Consider the following 20967-nt stretch of genomic DNA (forward strand, 5'->3'; position numbering starts at 1 on the left):
TTAGCGCCATCCATCATTCCTTCAATTCAGACCAGTTTCCCAGTCACTGCTGATGAAAAACATCCCCACAGCATGATGCTGCCACCACCATGCTGATGGTGTTCTCGGGGTGATGAGAGGTGTTGGGTTTGCACCAGACGTAGCGTTTTCCTTGATGGCCAAAAAGCTCAATTTTAGTCTCATCTGACCAGAGTACCTTCTTCCATATGTTTGGGGAGTCTCCCACATGCCTTTTGGCCAACACCAAACGTGTTTGCTTATTTTCTTCTTTAAGCAATGGCTTTTTTCTTGCCACTCTTCCGAAAAAAGCCCAGCTCTGTGGAGTGTACAGCTTAAAGTGGTCCTATGGACAGATACTCCAATCCGCTGTGGAGCTTTGCAGCTCCTTCAGGGTTATCTTTGGTCTCTTTGTTGCATCTCTGATTAATGCCCTCCTTGCGTAGTCCGTGAGTTTTTGTGGTCGGCCCTCTCTTGGCAGGTTTGTTAAGGTGCCACATTCTTTCCATTTTTTAATAATGGATTTAATGGTGCTCCGTGGGATGTTCAAAGTTTCTGATATTTTTTTATAACCCAACCCTGATCTGTACTTCTCCACAACTTTGTCACTGACCTGTTCGGAGAGCTCCTTGGTCTTCATGGTGCCGCTTGCTTGGTGGTGCCCCTTGCTTAGTGGTGTTGCAGACTCTGGGGCCTTTCAGAAAAGGTGTATATATACTGAGATCATGTGGCAGATCATGTGACACTTAGATTGCACACAGGTGGAATATATTTAACTAATTATGTGACTTCTGAAGGTAATTGGTTGCACCAGATCTCATTTAGGGGCTTCATAGCAAAGGGGGTGAATACATATGCACACACCACTTTTCCGTTATTTATTTTTTGAATTTTTTGAAACTAAGTAATTTTTTTCACTTCACCAATTTTGACTATTTTGTGTATGTCCATTACATGAAATCCAAATAAAAATCCATTTAAATTACAGGTTGTAATGCAACAAAATAGGAAGAAAGCCAAGGAGGATGAATACTTTTGTGAGGCACTGTACATATATATACAGTGGGGGAAAAAAGTATTTAGTCAGCCACCAATTGTGCAAGTTCTCCCACTTAAAAAGATGAGAGAGGCCTGTAATTTTCATCATAGGTACACGTCAACTATGACAGACAAAATGAGGAAAAAAATTCCAGAAAATCACATTGTAGGATTTTTAATGAATTTATTTGCAAATTATGGCGGAAAATAAGTATTTGGTCAATAACAAAAGTTTCTCAATATTTTGTTATATACCCTTTGTTGGCAATGACACAGGTCAAACGTTTTCTGTAAGTCTTCACAAGGTTTTCACACACTGTTGCTGGTATTTTGGCCCATTCCTCCATGCAGATCTCCTCTAGAGCAGTGATGTTTTGGGGCTGTCGCTGGGCAACACGGACTTTCAACTCCCTCCAAAGATTTTCTATGGGGTTGAGATCTGGAGACTCCAGGATCTTGAAATGCTTCTTACGAAGCCACTCCTTCGTTGCCCGGGCGGTGTGTTTGGGATCATTGTCATGCTGAAAGACCCAGCCACGTTTCATCTTCAATGCCCTTGCTGATGGAAGGAGGTTTTCACTCAAAATCTCACGATACATGGCCCCATTCATTCTTTCCTTTACACGGATCAGTCGTCCTGGTCCCTTTGCAGAAAAACAGCCCCAAAGTTTGATGTTTTCACTCCCATGCTTCACAGTAGGTATGGTGTTCTTTGGATGCAACTCAGCATTCTTTGTCCTCCAAACACGACGAGTTGAGTTTTTACCAAAAAGTTATATTTTGGTTTCATCTGACCATATGACATTCTCCCAATCCTCTTCTGGATGCACTCTAGCAAACTTCAGACGGGCCTGGACATGTACTGGCTTAAGCAGGGGGACACGTCTAGCACTGCAGGATTTCAGTCCCTGGCGGCGTAGTGTGTTACTGATGGTAGGCTTTGTTACTTTGGTCCCAGCTCTCTGCAGGTCATTCACTAGGTCCCCCGTGTGGTTCTGGGATTTTTGCTCACCGTTCTTGTGATCATTTTGACCCCACGGGGTGAGATCTTGCGTGGATCCCCAGATCGAGGGAGATTATCAGTGGTCTTGTATGTCTTCCATTTCCTAATAATTGCTCCCACAGTTGATTTCTTCAAACCAAGCTGCTTACCTATTGCAGAATCAGTCTTCCCAGCCTGGTGCAGGTCTACCATTTTATTTCTGGTGTCCTTTGACAGCTCTTTGGTCTTGACCATAGTGGAGTTTGGAGTGTGACTGTTTGAGGTTGTGGACAGGTGTCTTTTATACTGATAACAAGTTCAAACAGGTGCCATTAATACAGGTAACGAGTGGAGGACAGAGGAACCTCTTAAAGAAGAAGTTACAGGTCTGTGAGAGCCAGAAATCTTGCTTGTTTGTAGGTGACCAAATACTTTTTTTCCACCATAATTTGCAAATAAATTCATTAAAGCTCCTACAATGTGATTTTCTGGATTTTCTTTTCTCAATTTGTCTGTCATAGTTGACGTGTACCTATGATGAAAATTACAGGCCTCTCTCATCTTTTTAAGTGGGAGAACTTGCACAATTGGTGGCTGACTAAATACTTTTTTCCCCCACTATATATATTTAAAGGCACACGTAGCCTACACATCAATACATACACACACACTATTTAGATCAAATAGGGGAGAGGCGTTGTGTTGTGAGGTATTGCTTTATCTGTTTTTAAAAATCTGGTTAGCTGTTTATTTGAGCAAATGAGATGGAATGGAGTTCCATGCAATAATGCTCTATATAAAACTGTACGCTTTCATGAATTTGTTCTGGATTTGGGGACTGTGAAAAGACCCCTGGTGGCATGCCTGGTGGGGTAAGTTTGTGTGTGTCTGACTGTGTGTAAGTTGACCATGCAAACAATTTGGGATTTTCAACACATTAATCTTTCTTATAAAAAGAAGAAGTGATGCAGTCAGTCTCTCCTCAACTCTTAGCCAAGAGAGACTGCATGCATAGTATTTATATCAGCCCTCTGATTACAATGAAGAGCAAGACCTGCCGTTCTGTTTAGGGCCAGCTGCAGCTTAACTAGGTCTTTCCTTGCAGCACTGCACCACACGACTGGACAATAATCAAGATTAGACTAAACTAGAGCCTGCAGAACTTGCTTTTTGGAGTGTAGGTCCAGAATGGGGCGTTCCCCTCTCCCTTTTTGGGGAACCAGAAGTACCGGGAGTAGAAGCCGAGGTTGCTCTCTGCCGCTAGTAACGCCCTGATAGTACCTTTGCTTAATAAAGGAGATTTCCTGCTCTAGTATGCATGCCGAGTCGCCAGTCACAACTGATTCCAAAACTCTGTTGAAAACGGGTGGTCTCAGAGCGAACTGCAGTCTGTACATCTTCTTGACTGTGGACAAGACCCAGGGCTGGACTGCGAATGTGCGCTAGTTCCCTGCTCTTGTGGAGAGTAGCACACAGGTCAGTAGACCCTCTGTCATTGTATTTTTGCTCTTTGTCCTTGGCATGACGCCTGGATACAGAATATACTTTTTTTAATGAAAGGGGCAGTGTTGAAACTGGAACATGGAGAAAGTGCTTGGTGGCGACTGACAATCTGTCTTCCTGCCCTGGCTGCTTGAATGAGAGCCGGGGGAGAGCCGTGGCACGGAGGGCACACAGGGTAGAGTGATTCCCTCCATCTTCCTTGAGAGCAAACACATGGAAATGGTTCCCTGCAAAAAGGGAAGGGTTCTATGAGCCCATATATGCCTCTCCAACATTGTGATGGGGAGAGAAAGAGGGGGGCAATACAAATAGTCCGGGCCCCATGATTAGATGTTCAGGAGTCTTATGGCTTAGGGGTAGAAGCTGTTAAGAAGCCTTTTGGACCTAGACTTGGCGCTCCAGTACCGCTTGCCATGTGGTAGCAGAGAGAACAGTCTATGACTAGGGTGGCTGGAGTCTTTTACAATTTTTAGGGACTTCCTCTGACACCACCTGGTAAGAGGTCCTGGATGGCAGGAAGCTTGGCCCCAGTGATGTACTGGGCCATACGCACTACCCTCTGTAGTGCCTTGCGGTCGGAGGCCGAGCAGTTGCCATACCAGGCGGTGATGCAACCAGTCAGGATGCTCTCGATGGTGCAGCTGTAGAACTTTATGAGGATCTGAGGACCCATGCCAAATCTTTTCAGTCTCCTAAGGGGCAATAGGCCTTGTCGTGCCCTCTTCACAACTGTCTTAATGTGTTTGGACCATGATAGTTTGTTGGTGATGTGGACACCAAGGAACTTGAAGCTCTCAACCTGTTCCACTACAGCCCCGTCGATGAGAATGGGGGTGTGCTCAGTCCTCTTTTTTTCCCCTGTAGTCCACAATCATCTCCTTTGTCTTGATCATGTTGAGGGAGAGGTTGTTGTCCTGGCACCACACGACCAGGTCTCTGACCTCCTCCATATAGGCTGTCTCATCGTTGTCGGTGATCAGGCCTACCACTGTTGTGTCGTCGGCAAACTTAATGATGGTTTTGGAGTCGTTCCTGGCCATGCAGTCATGGGTGAACAGGGAGTACAGGAGGGGACTGAGCAAGCACCCCTGAGGGGTCCCCGTGTTGAGGATCAGCACGGCAGACGTGTTGTTACTTACCCTTACCACCTGGGGGCGGCCCGTCAGGAAGTCCAGGATCCAGTTGCAGAGGGAGGTGTTTAGTCCCAGGGTCCTTAGCTTAGTGATGAGCTTTGAGGGCACTATGGTGTTGAATGCTGAGCTGTAGTCAATGAATAGCATTCTCACGTAGGTGTTCCTTTTGTCCAGGTGGGAAAGGGCAGTTTGGAGTGCAATAGAGATTGCATCATCTGTGGATCTGTTGGGGCGGTATGCAAATTGGAGTGGGTCTTGGGTTTCTGGGATAATAGTGTTGATGTGAGCCATGACCAGCCTTTCAAAGCACTTCATGGCTACAGAAGTGAGTGCTACAGGTCGGTGGTAATTTAGGCAGGTTATCTTAGTGTTCTTGGGCACAGGGACTATGGTGGTCTGCTTGAAACATGTTGGTAATACAGACTCAGTCAGGGACATGTTGAAAATGTCAGTGAAGACACATGCCGGTTGGTCAGCGCATGCTCGGAGTACACGTCCTGGTAGTCCGTCCTGCCCTGCGGCCTTGTGAATGTTGACCTGCTTTAAAGTGTTACTCACACACCGTCAGAGCCGGTGTAGTACGATTCAGTCTTAGTCCTGTATTGACTCTTTGCGTGTTTGATGGTTCGTCGGAGGGCACAGCGGGATTTCTTATAAGCGTCCGGGTTAGAGTCCCGCTCCTTGAAAGCGGCAGCTCTACCCTTTAGCTCAGTGCGAATGTTAGCTGTAATCCATGGCTTCTGGTTGGGGTATGTACGTACGGTCACTGTGGGGACGACGTCATCGACGCACTTATTGATGAAGCCGGTGACTGATGTGGTGTACTCCTCAATGCTATCGGAAGAATCCCGGAACATATTCCAGTCTGTGCTAGCAAAACAGTCCTGTAGCTTAGCATCTGAGTCATCTGACCACTTCCTTATTAACCGAGTCACTGGTGCTTCCTGCTTTAGTTTTTGCTTATAAGCAGGAATCAGGAGGATAGGGTTATATGTAGTGCACTACTTTTGACCAGGATCCGTAGGGCTCTGGTCAGGGGTGGTGCACTGGGTAGAGAATGGGGTGTCATTTGGGACAGGCCCTTTCTCTGCCGTTACAAAACCAGTCCCATAACCTGTTTGTTGAGTTGGGGAGATAAGATCTATGGTTCTTCATTCTTTCTCTAACTGGAAAGTCGTCGGTTTGGAAATGGCCTCAGAGAGAGAGAGAGAGAGAGAGAGAGAGAGAGAGAGAGAGAGAGAGAGACTTTCCAGGTCATTTATGTTGGTTTCTCCATTAGAAGGTGATGACTGACGTGTGTTTTGACAGGTGGTTTCACTCAAGCTGAGGGTTATGAGGTCATGGGAGAGACACCATTGGATTTTTCTAACTATCTGATCCAGGTCGCGTCCGAAATGGCAGTGCACTACTTTGAACCATCAAAAGTAGTGCACTCTATAGGGAATAGGGTGCTATTGTGGACACAGGCCCAGTCACTCTTGTTGATGTCCTGAAGCAAACTAAAACAAACAGATTTCCAAATCTATATCAACACAACCTCAGGGTCTTTGGTGTACCTCAGTAACAATCAAACAACCCAGTCAAAAGTTAGTGAATGACAAACAAGCATGCAATCTGCTTGAAGACTCCCCTATTGGCTTTAATCAGTTGGTTGACTGTCCTTCCTGTCTCTGTCCCATACTCTCTCGTTCAAACCAGTGACAATTCTGTTTTATTACTTTATACTGTAACTGTCAGCCATCTTGACTTTCCATCTCCATATTGGTTTACCAGACAAAACCAGAATAAATAGAGCATTCATGGTCGTGAAGTAATGTGGTTCTGAAAACACAGAGAGCTGAGAACCCTGGTAACTAGTAAAACAGGGCGGAGCCATGGCGGTCGGACTAACATCTCTCACTTTATAACGCCATAGACCATTACAGCACACATTCCTTCTAGAAACATCTGGACTCCATCATCAGGCACCACACCACCACCTCTGCTGTAAGTTAGTGTAAGGGAACGCTTGGCTATAAAGAGCGCTGTAGAGGCTCTGACACACCATTAGCGTATGCTAGCTGAGAACACCTCAGAACCAGGGGCGTCATTTCAGCTAAACCTAGGGTATGGCAAAGTGATAAAAAAACAAACATTTAATCTAATTTACTGCATTTCTACACAATTTAAAAACTCTAAAATGCACTTTGGAGAACAGCCAAAACAAGCTAAATTGACTCCAGCCATTTTCACCTCAGTCAACAGGAGACTTAACATTCTACAAACACATACAATAATTAGCTGCTATGCACTAGCTCAGCACCGGGATTAAACCTCTAGTTTAGCAGTTACGTAGCCAAAGCCATCTACTAGAGCCATCTTTACCTCTGCACTGTTTTGAGAATAAGTCACGCTGTCCCCTGATGCTGCATCAATGAGCTCTCCATTAAGTCAGCCATCCATCCTTCCCTCCCGCTCCCAGGCATCGGCATGGTCCTAAAGTCAGCCTTTTATACCACTAAAAACTGGATTGGAATATTAGTAGCCTATTTAAAATGGTTGGAGTTGAGTTAGGGTACTGCCATATCCTGCCACACCCAATTGATGCCCCCGCTCCAAACAGAGTGCTAGCTGTAATTTGCGAACTGAGTGCACACCGATTTTACATATAGAATCTTGAGAAAATGGCATCAGACATCTACAGCCTGTGGAAATGCTTGTTTGACTGGAGCCAAACTGCCAACTGTAAAACTGCCAACTGTAAAACTGCCAACTGTAAAGCTGCCAAGCTGCCAACTATAAAACTGCCACGCTGCCAACTGTAAAACTGCCAACTGTAAAACTGCCAACTATGCCAAGCTGCCAACTCTAAAACTGCCACGCTTCCAACTGTAAAACTGCAAAACTGCCAAGCTGCAAACTGCCAAGCTGCCAAATTGTCAAACTGCCAACTGTAAAACTGTCACGCTGCCAACTATAAAACTGCCAACTGTAAAACTGCCAAGCTGCCAACTATAAAACTGCCACGCTGCCAACTGTAAAACTGCCAAGCTGCCAAACTGCCAAGCTGTCACTACAGAGGAAAATGTAGGTGTTGCTACTCGCTACCATAGCCATATTTACATTGCTGTTATTATGTCACTATAATTTCACAAGGCGTTTCAGAACAAAGCCTTCACCAGAGGGTTTGTCTGTCAGGGGACAGTTCCTAGCTGCTGTATAGGAGCCATATGATCTATGGGCTAGTGCTGCTGTATAGGACCCATAGGATCTATGGACTAGTGGTGCTGTATAGGACCCATTGGATCTATGGGCTAGTGGTGCTGTGATTAGGATCTATGGACTAGTGGTGCTGTATAGGACCCATAGGATCTATGGACTAGTGGTGCTGTGATTAGGACCCATAGGATATATGGGCTAGTGGTGCTGTATAGGACCCATAGGATATATGGGCTAGTGGTGCTGTATAGGACCCATAGGATCTATGGACTAGTGGTGCTGTATAGGACCCATAGGATCTATGGACTAGTGGTGCTGTGATTAGGACCCATAGGATATATGGGCTAGCAGTGCTGTGATTAGGACCCATAGGATATATGGGCTAGTGGTGCTGTATAGGACCCATAGGATATATGGGCTAGCGGTGCTGTATAGGACCCATAGGATCTATGGACAAGTGGTGCTGTGATTAGTCCTGTGTAGCTCAGTTGGTAGAGCATGGTGTTTGCAACGCCAGGGTTGTGGGTTCGTTTCCCACGGGGGACCAGTATGAAAAAAAAATAAACATGTATGCACTCACTAACTGTAAGTCGCTCTGGATAAGAGTGTCTGGTAAATGACTAAAATGTAAATATAAATGTTATTGTAAGATTATCCAAATGGAGGGCGAGGGAGAGCTTTGTACGCATCTCTGTGTGTGGAGTAAAGGTGGTCTAGAGTTTATTTTCCTCTGGTTGCACATTTAACATGCTGGTATAAATTAGGTAAAACGGATTTAAGTTTCCCTGCATTAAAGTCCCCGGTCACTAGGAGCGCTGCCTCTGGATAAGCGTTTTCCTGTTAACTTATGGCCTTATACAGCTCATTGAGAGCAATCTTAGTGCCAGCATCGGTTTGTGGTGGTAAATAGACAGCTACAAAAATATAGATGAAAATGATATTGGTAAATAGTGTGGTCTACAGCTTATCATGAGATGCTCTACCTCAGGCGAGCAAAACCTAGAGACTTCCTTAGTATTAGATTGTATGCACCAGCTGTTGTTTACAAATATACACAGACCGCCACCCCTTGTCTTACCGGAGTCAGCCGCTCTATCCTGCCGATGTAGCGTATATCCCGCCAGCTGTATGTTATCCATGTCGTCGTTCAGCCACGACTCGGTGAAACATAAGATATTACAGTTTTTAATGTCCCGTTGGTAGGATAACCTTAATCATAGGTCATCCAATTTATTTTCAAATGATTGAACATTGGCTAATAGGATTAAATGAAGAGGCAGTTTACTCGCTCGCCGTTGGATCCTTACAAGGCACCCCGACCTACATCCACGATGTCTCCGTCTCTTTCTCATGCGAATGACGGGGATTTGGTGTCTGTAGGATATCCTTCACGTCCGACTCGTTGAATAAAAAAATCTTTGTCCAATACGAGGTGAGTAATCGCTGTCCTGATATCCAGAAGCTCTTTTTGGTCATAAGAGACAGTGGCAGAAACATAATGTACATAATAAATTACAAATAACGTGAAAAAACACACATAATAGTACAATTGGTTAGAGGGCAGTAAAACGGCAGCCATCTTCTCTGGCGCCATTCTTACACTTAGCCTTGGCACTGTTGGTTTACATGTTGAATCTACATACTGTACTTTCATGTTGTTTTCTTATGTAAGTCTATGCTAGTTTTGTGTTAAATATACATTGAGGAACTTTGGTTGTAGCTGTATTTAGCTGTCATTTGTTAAGGCTTAATATCATACTATTGGAGGTTACTTCTAAACAAAACCTACATGACAATTTTGGTGATTGTCTCCTTTTCTTTAGTTTCACCCTTTCCTGACTCAATAAACTGAAGATAAAAGGAAATCCTGTCTCCAGAGGTTTGATAATGGCTAGGTGTTTAGCTGCCTGTCGAATTATATTCAGCTACATATAATGATAACAGAACAGGCTGAAAAATGCAGGTGTGACAGAGATTCCACAATCCTGTCACAAAGCAGAGGACTGTAATTTCAAGACGAAATTTGCCAAAAATGCAATTAAAGGGGGCACATTCAAAGAGCATGAAGAGCAAAATACAGTCCGAACAGGAAAACTGAAAAAATTAATGGGTCTTTGAATGCACTAGAAAACAGTGGTTGTGAGTCAGATGAACATGTCCAAATACCCATACTAGAGTACTACATACTTAAACTGTATACTATTTACTCCTCGTCGCATACTATTTGCCACGCACCGTTTAGTAAAAGGTATGCAGTATGCCGCAGCCGCAACGCAGTAGCGGCTCCTGATTGGCTGAGTAGGTGGGGCGGGGCAGAGTGCGGGTGGATTTTGACAAATTCAACAGACATGCATCGCATTAATCAGCCTTATAATAGCTAATTTCCAATTTGATTAATTTCTCTAAATGCTGAATAGAATAGGAACAGAGTTATAGGCCTACTCTGGCTGTTTATAGGCAGACTATCACATTCAACCTATAACGTACTAGACCATATAACCCATCTATCCTATTTAAAAAGGACTGAAGACAGGAACATCATTTGGTTCCATTTCAACATGTTTATTAGTGAAACCAAAGTGTTGTAACATATAGAAATTAAATCAAATAGCCTAGTACACACACCAAAACTTTTCAAATGTTCAAATCGAAAGGCTATTGCACAGAAAAACGTTGACAGTCGGGACCATCGCAAATTCAGAACAGCTGGACATCAACATAATAAACTAAAGCACTGAACATTGGGAACGAGATCAAAATGACTGCTATGTCTTGATCCATAAATTAAATAATTAAATAGGTAGCCTAGCGTACAAAATTAAAACAATCCATATGTTCAAATCAAAAGGCCTGTTTAACATGACATCAATAACGCAGCCACATCCCTAGTCCCTGGTGCCGACTCATTCAGAAATCATAAGATGGTTTAGTGAAAGCTCTGACGAAGGCCAACAAAACAAGAAACAATTTTCTGTGAGAAAACAGAAATCCACTTTGGATTAAATAAAATAAGACGCAATACCCGTGATAATTTTAAGGAGAACAAAATCTACTTATTCTACATTTGAACACCACCGCAGACGCTTCTGGAATCTTCCCAATTAAGTAGCCTTAGTTTTGTTGTTTGGCTACTTGAAGAGATCTAGGGCCTATCACTCGAAGTCCACCTCTTCCAATGCATTGTGGAAAAGTGTGCCGAAATGAGTATGACATCTGGGCATTTAAAGTATACTTGATTTTCTAAATGATGCATACTATTAAATAATAATAAAATAATATAATATAATATAATAATAATAATAATAATAATATATATAATATAATATGCCATTTAGCAGACGCTTTTATCCAAAGCGACTTACAGTCATGCATGCATACATTTTTGTGTATGGGTGGTCCCGGGGCTCGAACCCACTACCTTGGCGTTTCAAGCGCCGTGCTCTACCAGTTGAGCTACAGAGGACCATTATGTTTAAACATAATGTTTTCGCATACTCAAATGGCCTACTATTTATTACGCAAGTATGGGTATTCGGACACGGCCAGTGACTTCTCCCAGCAGTAGCATAATATGGGTGAGGCCAGAAAACAGAAGCACACCTCTCAAAATTGAGCTCTATAATTTTCACAACTGTACAATGACCACTTCAAGGCTATCCAGCCGAAGAAAACAAATGTGTTGCTGAAGACATACTCAGGAGAGAGATTGAGCCCAATGGTTGTTTTGCAGGTCAGAGTGATATATGGAGAGCGAAAACAGCAGCAGTATGTGGTGCCTGGAACTATTCCCCCATTATTTGTCAGGGAATGGCTGTCCAAAATAAAATGTAACTGGTGTGACTTGAAAATGTATAATTACAATTTCCCAGCTTAAAGAGAAAGGCACAGACCAAACACTGAAACACTTGCTGAAGAAATATGACAGTTTTCCGTGATCAGATGGGAACGGTCAAAGGATTCACAGCCAAGTTCGTACTGAGAGAAGATGTAAACCCACAATTCTGCGAAGCCAGATCTGTTCCATACTCCCTGAGACCAAAGGTGGAAGCAGAAAAAAATTGTTTTGCTGAATTCCTGGTGATTTTAGGAGGGGGGGGGTTAGTTGCCGACCCCTGCTCTACACTAATCCCAGATAGAGATGCCGGTGTGTGTTGTCAGTGACTCAAGTTACACATCGCTCTGTATGTCTGTGGGTTTCTTTGGAACGTTGTAGGGGAACAAGGTCTTTAACGAAAGCGAATACAAAGGGAGAGTAAAACAACAACAGATGTAGAGAACTGTAGCCTACACAACAAGGTCTGGATGTTACAAAAGTCAGAGGTTGAGAAACATGGTTCTGACTAGGTAGTATACAGCTACGACTGGAAGTTACTTTTTCATAGCAGGTTAGGAGAATTAACATAGTAGGTTAGGATAATTAGGTTAAGGTTAGGAAAAGGGTTAGGGTTAACGAAAATGCTCTCCTAACCTGCTACGAAAAGTCACTTTAGTCACAACGGAGAAACATAGAAACAACAACAGTATTTGAATGATGGATTGTTTAAAGGAGCATGGCCATTATAGTTGTATGCCTCTGTCCATAAAATCATCAGATCGCATCAAAGGCTGTAGATGGTTGCAAAGAGATGGCATGACCATTTTAGGGTTATTGTTTTGTTTTTGCACTCATGTCTCGTTAAGAATTCAGGAGGACTTGGGTATATCTTGGGTATGCTCCACTGGAAATATTTACATGTGCATGTCTTCTTCAGTCTTACCTCTCTTCTCAATTATCTTGTTTCGGGGCTGGCTCCACTGCTCTTTATGGTATGATACAGCATAAATGCCCAAAATGCAACACTATTACAAATCTGAGAGAGGTTCTCTCTACACATGTGATCTATTAAGTTTTTACTACCATTTAATCTCTCTGTAGGCTCCTAACTGAAACCAGTATGGTCCTGGCCATGAGCCATCTAAATAAATATGCATCAGGCAGAGCTATGTATAAACAATGCTTTTCCTTGATATTAATGTTCTAGATACGTTTCATGGGAACGTTGCAAGAACATTCCTGTGTCCTGTTTTCAGAGGGTTAGGAGAATATTCCATCAACGTCACACCAAACATACAATATAAGATATTAATGTTCTAGACAAGTTTCATGGGAACGTGTGTCAAATAAATGTCAAAAAAACTAGACAATACTTACATCCTTACTGAGTCTATAAAAGTGCTTAGTGCTTAGAATACTAATGGCACTCTCACTGTGATAGGGGAGGGGGAGGAGTATGAGTCATGGGTATCGTAAACACAAAATAAATTTCAGCCGGGGAGCAGATGTGCTTTGTGAGAACAAAGAGGAAAGGACAATGGGCTTTCTGCTGCCAATCCTTCTGGCTCTGCTAGCCTCTGTCCTGGGGGGACTCTACCTCCTGGGGGCCTTCAGGTGGCGTCGACCCGGGGAACCCCCTTTGGACCGGGGCCCCATCCCCTGGCTGGGCCACGTCCTTGAGTTCCGCAGGGATACAGCGAAGTTTCTGGAGAGGATGAAGGGGAAGTATGGGGATATTTTCACCGTGCAGCTGGGAGGATTCTATTTCACATTCCTCATGGACCCTCGGTCCTTCGGGACGGTTGTGAAGGAGGCCCGCACCAAACTGGACTTCAGCAAGTTTGCACAGCAGCTGGTTCAGAAAGTGTTCGGTTATCACTCTGACCACAAGTTTCCGCAGATGTCCAGCAACAAGCACCTGATGGGGGACGGTTTAGTGGTTATGACACAGGCCATGGTGAGCAACCTACAGAATCTGATGCTGCACAGTGTAGGGACAGGGGATAATAATCATAAGACCTGGAATGAGGACGGTCTGTTCAACTACAGCTACAACATTGTGTTCAGGGCAGGTTACCTGGCTCTGTTCGGTAATGAGACACCCAAATCCACAGGGAGTGTGGAGAAAGCCATAGAGGTCGACAGAGTAGAGTCCGAAGAGCTCTTCCGTGAGTTCCGTAAGTACGACCAGCTCTTCCCCAATTTGGCTTATGGGGTCCTGCCTCCAGGGGAGAAGAGAGAGGCTGAGAGGCTAAAGAGGCTGTTCTGGAACATGCTGTCAGTGCAGAAGGTGAGGACCAAGGAGAACATCAGTATCTGGGTGAGTGAGCAGCAGCAGGAGAGGGAGGAGCACGGCATGGAGGACTTCATGCAAGACAGGTACATGTTTCTTCTCCTCTGGGCATCACAGGGCAACACAGGCCCTGCTGCCTTCTGGCTCCTCCTCTACCTCATGAAGCACCCAGATGCCATGAGGGCTGTGAAGAGGGAGGTGGAGAAGGTGCTGAAGGAGACAGGCCAGGAAGTGAAGCATGAAGGCCCCCTCATCGACCTGACCCGGGACATGCTGCTGAAGACGCCCATCCTGGACAGCGCTGTGGAGGAGACCCTCCGCCTCACCTCCGCCCCCATCCTCACCAGGGCCGTGCTCCAGGACATGTCCCTCAAGATGTCCAACGGAAATGAGTACCGCATCAGAGAAGGAGACAGAGTGGCCCTGTTTCCTTACACTGCCGTCCAGATAGACCCGGAAGTCCACCCTGACCCACTCACCTATAAGTATGACCGCTTCCTGACCGCAGAGGGGGGCAAAAAGACAGCCTTTTACAAAGGTGGGGAAAAACTGAAGTACTACAACATGCCGTGGGGTGCTGGGATCACCATGTGCCCAGGACGCTTCTTCGCCACCAACGAACTGAAGCAGTTTGTCTTTCTCATGCTCACATACTTTGACTTTGAGCTCAAGAACCCAGATGAAAAGATCCCTGATATTGACATCAAGCGTTGGGGCTTTGGGTCCATGCAACCAACCAGAGACATCCAATTTAGATACAGACTTAGGTTTTAAAACTGAGTGACTGACAAACCAGCCTTTGACAATGCTTTGACTGTAAACTACCATCTCACGAGCTGTTAATCTGACTTTGATTATTATAAACTAGCTTGTGCCTAAACATAAATGTGTCTAGAGTACATAGTACATCAAAAAATGTTACAGTATTAAAATAACTGGATATAATTGTTTTGTTTATTCAGAGAATAAAAATTATCTACTTTTCCTCTTTGAAAATGTCTGGAATGTTTATGCTTAGAATCAGCTGGAAATTTGACATTTTAAAATGAAAGCTGACCTGGACAGAAACAAATATTTTGAATGATGAGTAGTAGGAAATGATTTGTAGATAGCATTAGAAACACACACACATGTTCAAAACCAACTCCATGTAGGAGACGTATTGTACAAGAAACAATATCACTCCCTAAAAACACAACCCTATGGGAAAATTCCTTGGTAGCTTTTCAGAATTCACAGATAAATTGGTCGACATGGAAAACTAAAGGCATAGAAACCGTAAATGACTTGGTAATAGGAAATACATTTATTTCCATTACAGTATTAAAAAGCAATTTTGGATTGACCAATGTAGATATTTTCAAATACATGCAACTTCAAAGTTTTATATCACAAAATTTCGATTTGAAATCTTTTGGACATCAGAGCAATCTTGAGGGAATCCTATTTGAGTCAGAAAAGGATGTTCATATGATAGGTAAGATATACAAAACCTTGCAGAGAGCCTATCCAACTGACAATCTCTTAGAAAAAAATTAACTATTGGAACCAAGACATAAAAAGAACTGATGTTGGCACAAGACGGAGGGAATGTTGGAACATAGCTAACGAAATTACTGTTAACGGAAATGTACGCTTAATCTAGTATATACAAATGTATAGAATGCATTATACAAGAGACAAAATTCACAAATTCTACAGCACAATGGCAGAGTCATGCATTAACTCTAAAACGAACAATGACTCAATGATCCATGCCGTCTGGGAATGTTATAAATTATGACTGCCTATGATTGTGCCAAAAAGTTGCAATATAAGAATCATTGCTGTTTTTATAACATTGTAATGTCAAGCATTGAATCTTTGTGTTTTTCCTCCTGTCAAATGTAATAAAATATGCTTATTGCTTGATTGTGGTATAAGTGTTATATTCCTTTCATACACAGACAAAAATCCCATTTTTTTTTACCATCCCACCTTTTTTTACCTGCTTTTTTGTATATCTGAAAGCGGTAGGGGGTACGAAAACATGGTATATTAAATCCCACCTCGAGACCTAGTCATGAAGCCTGCATTTTTAGACCCTGTAACCAAAATTCAGGTATCGGGTCTTTTTCCAACCTCATAGTGTGGAAATATAGAACACTGGGCCTTAAAACTTTTTTTTTGCCTGTCTATGGGCACTCTCTGCTGGTCGGCAACAACCTCATGCATCTGGTTTTCAGGGGAAATGGAAAGAGAGCCTGTGACGCGACTTCAGCTTTTGGACGTTAACAAGGTGACACTCCTCCTCCACATTTACTGGATTGGTTCAACAGTGCACCTCCCCCAACATTATTTTTTTCTCATCAGGACCAGAAAGAACGTTTATTTTTACGCCTGCTATGTTAGGTTAATCTATGGGTAACAGGGTTGACATGTTATGCTTGACCCACTCAGTTTCCACCACGAAACACCAGAAAATTGCCCAAAAAGAGTAGAACCAGCTCACCAGCTTTTACACTACTATTTGACTATTCAATGTTTCTTTAGAAATACATATTTTAAAGGAACAGTTTCACCATGTTAAATAGAGAGTTCATTTCATGTAACAGGGTTGACCTTAAAATGAGGGAAAGACATTCATTATTTACTAATCAAATGAAATAAATAATAATCTTCCGAAATTACTTTGTCAATGCAACAAAATAACTAGGGATTTAAAATGATGGTGAAAACAAAGTTTTGGGGGTTGAGTAGGTCAAAATCTTCCTAGAAGTCACAGAGGGTGCACGGAGGGACATCTCCAAATGCTGAATTTTGGCACTTTAGCAAGTCTTTATCATATTAAAACTCAGATTTATTGAATTCTCAATGTGGTCTATATTAAAGGGCACTTCATTTAATATAACTGGATTTTAAAATGCAATATTGGTGAACAATTTCTACTTAACATATCAAAGGGATGCAAAAGGCTCTTTTCGTGGAACGACCCAGTGCCTTAAGAAAGTATTCACAACCCTTGACTTTTTCCACATTTTGTTGTGTTACGAAGTGGGGTTAATATTCATTTAATTGTAATTTTTTTGTCAACAATCTACAAAACATACTCTGTAATGTCAAAATGGAAGACTTTTTAAAAACATTTTTTTTTACTAATGAATGATAAAACATCATTGTGAAGCCCTAGTTATTTTGTTGCTTTGACAAAGTCATTTTGGAAGATTATTATTTATTTCATGTGATTAATACATTTAGAAAATGCTTAAAGCTCTTTCAAGTTGGTTGTTGATCATTGCTAGACAGACATGTTCAAGTCTTGCCATATATTTTCAAGCAGATTTAAGTCAAAACTGTAACTAGGCCACTCAGAAACATTCAATGTCATCTTGGTAAGCAACTCTAGTGTAGATTTGGCCTTGAGCTTTAGGGTTATTGTTCTGCTGAAAGGTGAATTCATATTCCAGTGTTTGTTGGAAAGCAGACTGAACCAGGTTTTCTTCTAGGATTTTGCCTGTGCTTATCTAGATTCTGTCTCTTTTTTAAATCAGTCTGAGGTTACTAAAGGTGCTCCCAAATGCACTCTCTACATGGACTACTCGGGGGGGGGGGGTGGTGGCTAGAATTACATAATTTGGGGGCTATATCTAATCCATCCTGAACCACATAAACAGCTAGGCCTAACATTGTTGAGAGAAAAAAAGAACATACTATATTTTTACTTTTATCACTGTAAAAGTGTTTTAACCATTTAAGACATGTGTACTATCACTCCTATATTTCAAATACTGTAGGTAAGACAGGGATTATGAAACATACTGACTGTAAATTACAAAATATTTAGCACTTCCTGTAATATGCAATTCATTCTTTGAATTGTACTGACCTTCATACGTATTGACATTTGATCGAACTGGAAACAGCAAAGACTGTTCTGTACCATTTGTGGTTGGATCTAGTTTTTGTGCAATCTAGTTAGTCATTAACTGCTGACAAGCATGTCATAGTTTCATTATGTCATGGTTTGATCTGTCCATGTACTCAATAAAAAAAACGAATTCTAGCCGGGGCCCAGATTTTCTGTGTGAGAACAAAGAGGTAAGGACCATGGCCTTTCTGCTGCTGATCGTTCTTTCTCTGATAGCCTCTGTCCTGGGTGGCTTCTACCTCCTGGGGGCTGTCAGGCAGCGTCGACCCGGGGAGCCTCCCCTGGACCGGGGCCCCATCCCCTGGCTGGGCCATGTCCTAGAGTTCCGCAGGGACACAGCAAAGTTCCTGGAGAGAATGAGGGGGAAGTATGGGGATATTTTCACCGTGCAGCTGGGAGGATTCTACTTCACATTCCTCATGGACCCTCGGTCCTTCGGGACAGTTGTGAAGGAGGCCCGCACCAATCTGGACTTCAGCAAGTTTGCACAGCAGCTGGTGCAGAAAGTGTTCGGTTATCACTCTGACCACAGGTTTCCTCAGATGTCCAGCAACAAGCACCTGATGGGGGACGGTTTAGTGGTCATGACACAGGCCATGATGAGCAACCTACAGAATCTGATGCTGCACAGTGTAGGGACAGGGGATAATAACCATAAGACCTGGAATGAGGATGGTCTGTTCAACTACAGCTACAACATTGTGTTCAGGGCAGGTTACCTGGCTCTGTTCGGTAATGAGACACCCAAATCCACAGGGAGCGTGGAGAAAGCCAGAGAGGTCGACAGAGTGGAGTCCGAAGAGCTCTTCCGTGAGTTCCGTAAGTACGACCAGCTCTTCCCCAATCTGGCCTATGGGGTCCTGCCTCCAGGGGAGAAGAGAGAGGCTGAGAGGCTAAAGAGGCTGTTCTGGAACATGCTGTCGGTGCAGAAGGTGAGGACCAAGGAGAACATCAGCATCTGGGTGAGTGAGCAGCAGCAGGAGAGGGAGGAGCACGGCATGGAGGACTTCATGCAGGACAGGTACATGTTTCTTCTCCTTTGGGCCTCACAGGGCAACACAGGTCCTGCTGCCTTCTGGCTGCTCTTCTACCTCATGAAGCACCCAGACGCCATGAGGGCTGTGCGGGGGGAGGTGGAGGAGGTGCTGAAGGAGACGGGCCAGGAGGTGAAGCACGAAGGCCCCCTCATCAACCTGACCCGGGACATGCTGCAAAAGACGCCCATCCTGGACAGCGCTGTGGAGGAGACCCTCCGCCTCACCTCCGCCCCCGTCCTCACCAGGGCCGTGCTCCAGGACATGTCCCTAAAGATGGCCAACGGAAACGAGTACCGCATTAGAGAAGGAGACAGAGTGGCCCTGTTTCCTTACACTGCCGTCCAGATAGACCCGGAAGTCCACCCTGACCCACTCACCTATAAGTATGACCGCTTCCTGACTGCAGAGGGGGACAAAAAGACGGACTTTTACAAAGGTGGGAAAAAACTGAAGTACTACAACATGCCGTGGGGTGCTGGGAACACCATGTGCCCAGGACGCTTTTTCGCCACCAATGAGCTGAAGCAGTTTGTCTTTCTCATGCTCACATACTTTGACTTTGAGCTCAAGAACCCAGATGAAAAGATCCCTGATATTGACGTCAAGCGCTGGGGCTTTGGGTCCATGCATCCAACCAGAGACATCCAGTTTAGATACAGACTCAGGTTTTAAAAATGGTTGAATGACACAAACCAGCCTTTGACAACGTTTTGACAACTGTTCATCTGATGATTGTTATAAACTATGTGCCTGAACTTTAATTTATCTAGAGTACATGTGGTACAGCAAAAAGTGGTACAGTATTACAATAACTGGATATAATTACTGTGTTAATTTAGATGAAAAATCCTCTACCTTTTCTCTCTTTGAAAATGACTGGAAGGATTATTTTTGTTTATGCTTAGAGTCAACTGGAAAGTAGATTTAAAGCTGACATGGACAGAAGAAAAAAAAATATTGTAAAGCCGGTGAGTAATAGGAAAGGGTTTACAGATAGTATTAGAAATGCACATATGTTATCTTTAAGTGAACTACAAAATATATAAAATACTTAGGATGCTTAATAAGTGACAACAAACAACAAATATATAAAGATAACTTTATCCCATTACTCAACAATATGAAAGCAGACCTTATTAAATGGAACAATCTTCCCATACAGTACATCTAACAGGTACACTCTTAGAAAAAAGGGTTGCAAATGGGTTCTTCGCTGTCCCAATAGGATAACTATTTTTGGTTCCAGGTAGAACCCTTTTGGGTTCAATTTAGAACCCTCTGTAGAAAGGGTTCTACATTGAACCTAAAAGGGTTTTACCAGGAACCAAAAAGGGTTCTTCAAAGGGTTCACCTATGGGGACAGCCGAAGAACCCTTTTAAGTTCTAGATAGCACCTTTTTTCGTAGAGTGTAGAATAAACCTCTTCAGAATGGCATGGCTCCTAAACATTTTATACGTATTCTAGGTAATACCAATTACCCCAAAAAGTATACTTGGTCATAACAGACTTTATATGGGCAAATAAAACTAATAGAATATAAAGGAAAGTTTCACATCTTCCAGACTTGGAATTGTATCAACTCGCCAAGGCTTTTACTTGCCTTATATAGTTAAATGCACTGAAGAGGAAGATGCGCCTGCATATTGAAGATGCGCCTGCTCATCCCCAGAATATTTTCATGTATCTATTTTCAATGGATAAGGCTAAGAACATTAACAACTTCATAGTTAAGAACACTAAAACAACATGGAAGAATATGAAAAGTATTCTACAAGAAACAATAGCACTCCCTAAAAACACAACACTATGGAACAATCCTTGGATAGGTTTTCAGAATTCACTGATAAATTGGTCCACATGGAAAACTAAAGGCATAGAAACTGTAAATTTATTTTAAAATTTACTGTAAAAATTACTTGGTACAATATATACATTTATTTCCAAGACAGCATTAAAAAGCAATTTTGGATTGACCAATGTAGATATTTTCAAATACATGCTACTTCAAAGTTTTATATCACAAAATTTCGATTTGAAATCTTTTGGACATCAGAGCAATCTTGA

General features: G+C 43.0%; 2 protein-coding genes across 2 annotated transcripts; both read left to right on the forward strand.

Annotated features, from left to right (window-relative positions):
- Positions 1 to 13011: 13011 nt before the first annotated feature.
- Positions 13012 to 14942, forward strand: LOC121581540 (5-beta-cholestane-3-alpha,7-alpha-diol 12-alpha-hydroxylase-like). Its single transcript, XM_041897036.2, has one exon. The coding sequence runs from the start codon at positions 13122 to 13124 to the stop codon at positions 14730 to 14732; it is 1611 nt and encodes a 536-aa protein (XP_041752970.1). The 5' UTR covers positions 13012 to 13121; the 3' UTR covers positions 14733 to 14942.
- Positions 14943 to 17992: 3050 nt separating this feature from the next.
- LOC121581051 (5-beta-cholestane-3-alpha,7-alpha-diol 12-alpha-hydroxylase) lies at positions 17993 to 19969 on the forward strand. Its single transcript, XM_041896408.2, has one exon. It carries the CDS (start codon positions 18045 to 18047, stop codon positions 19572 to 19574), a length of 1530 nt encoding a protein of 509 aa, XP_041752342.1. The 5' UTR covers positions 17993 to 18044; the 3' UTR covers positions 19575 to 19969.
- Positions 19970 to 20967: the final 998 nt, after the last annotated feature.

The sequence above is a fragment of the Coregonus clupeaformis genome, chromosome 14 (genome assembly GCF_020615455.1).
Source record: "Coregonus clupeaformis isolate EN_2021a chromosome 14, ASM2061545v1, whole genome shotgun sequence".
NCBI lineage: Eukaryota > Metazoa > Chordata > Actinopteri > Salmoniformes > Salmonidae > Coregonus > Coregonus clupeaformis.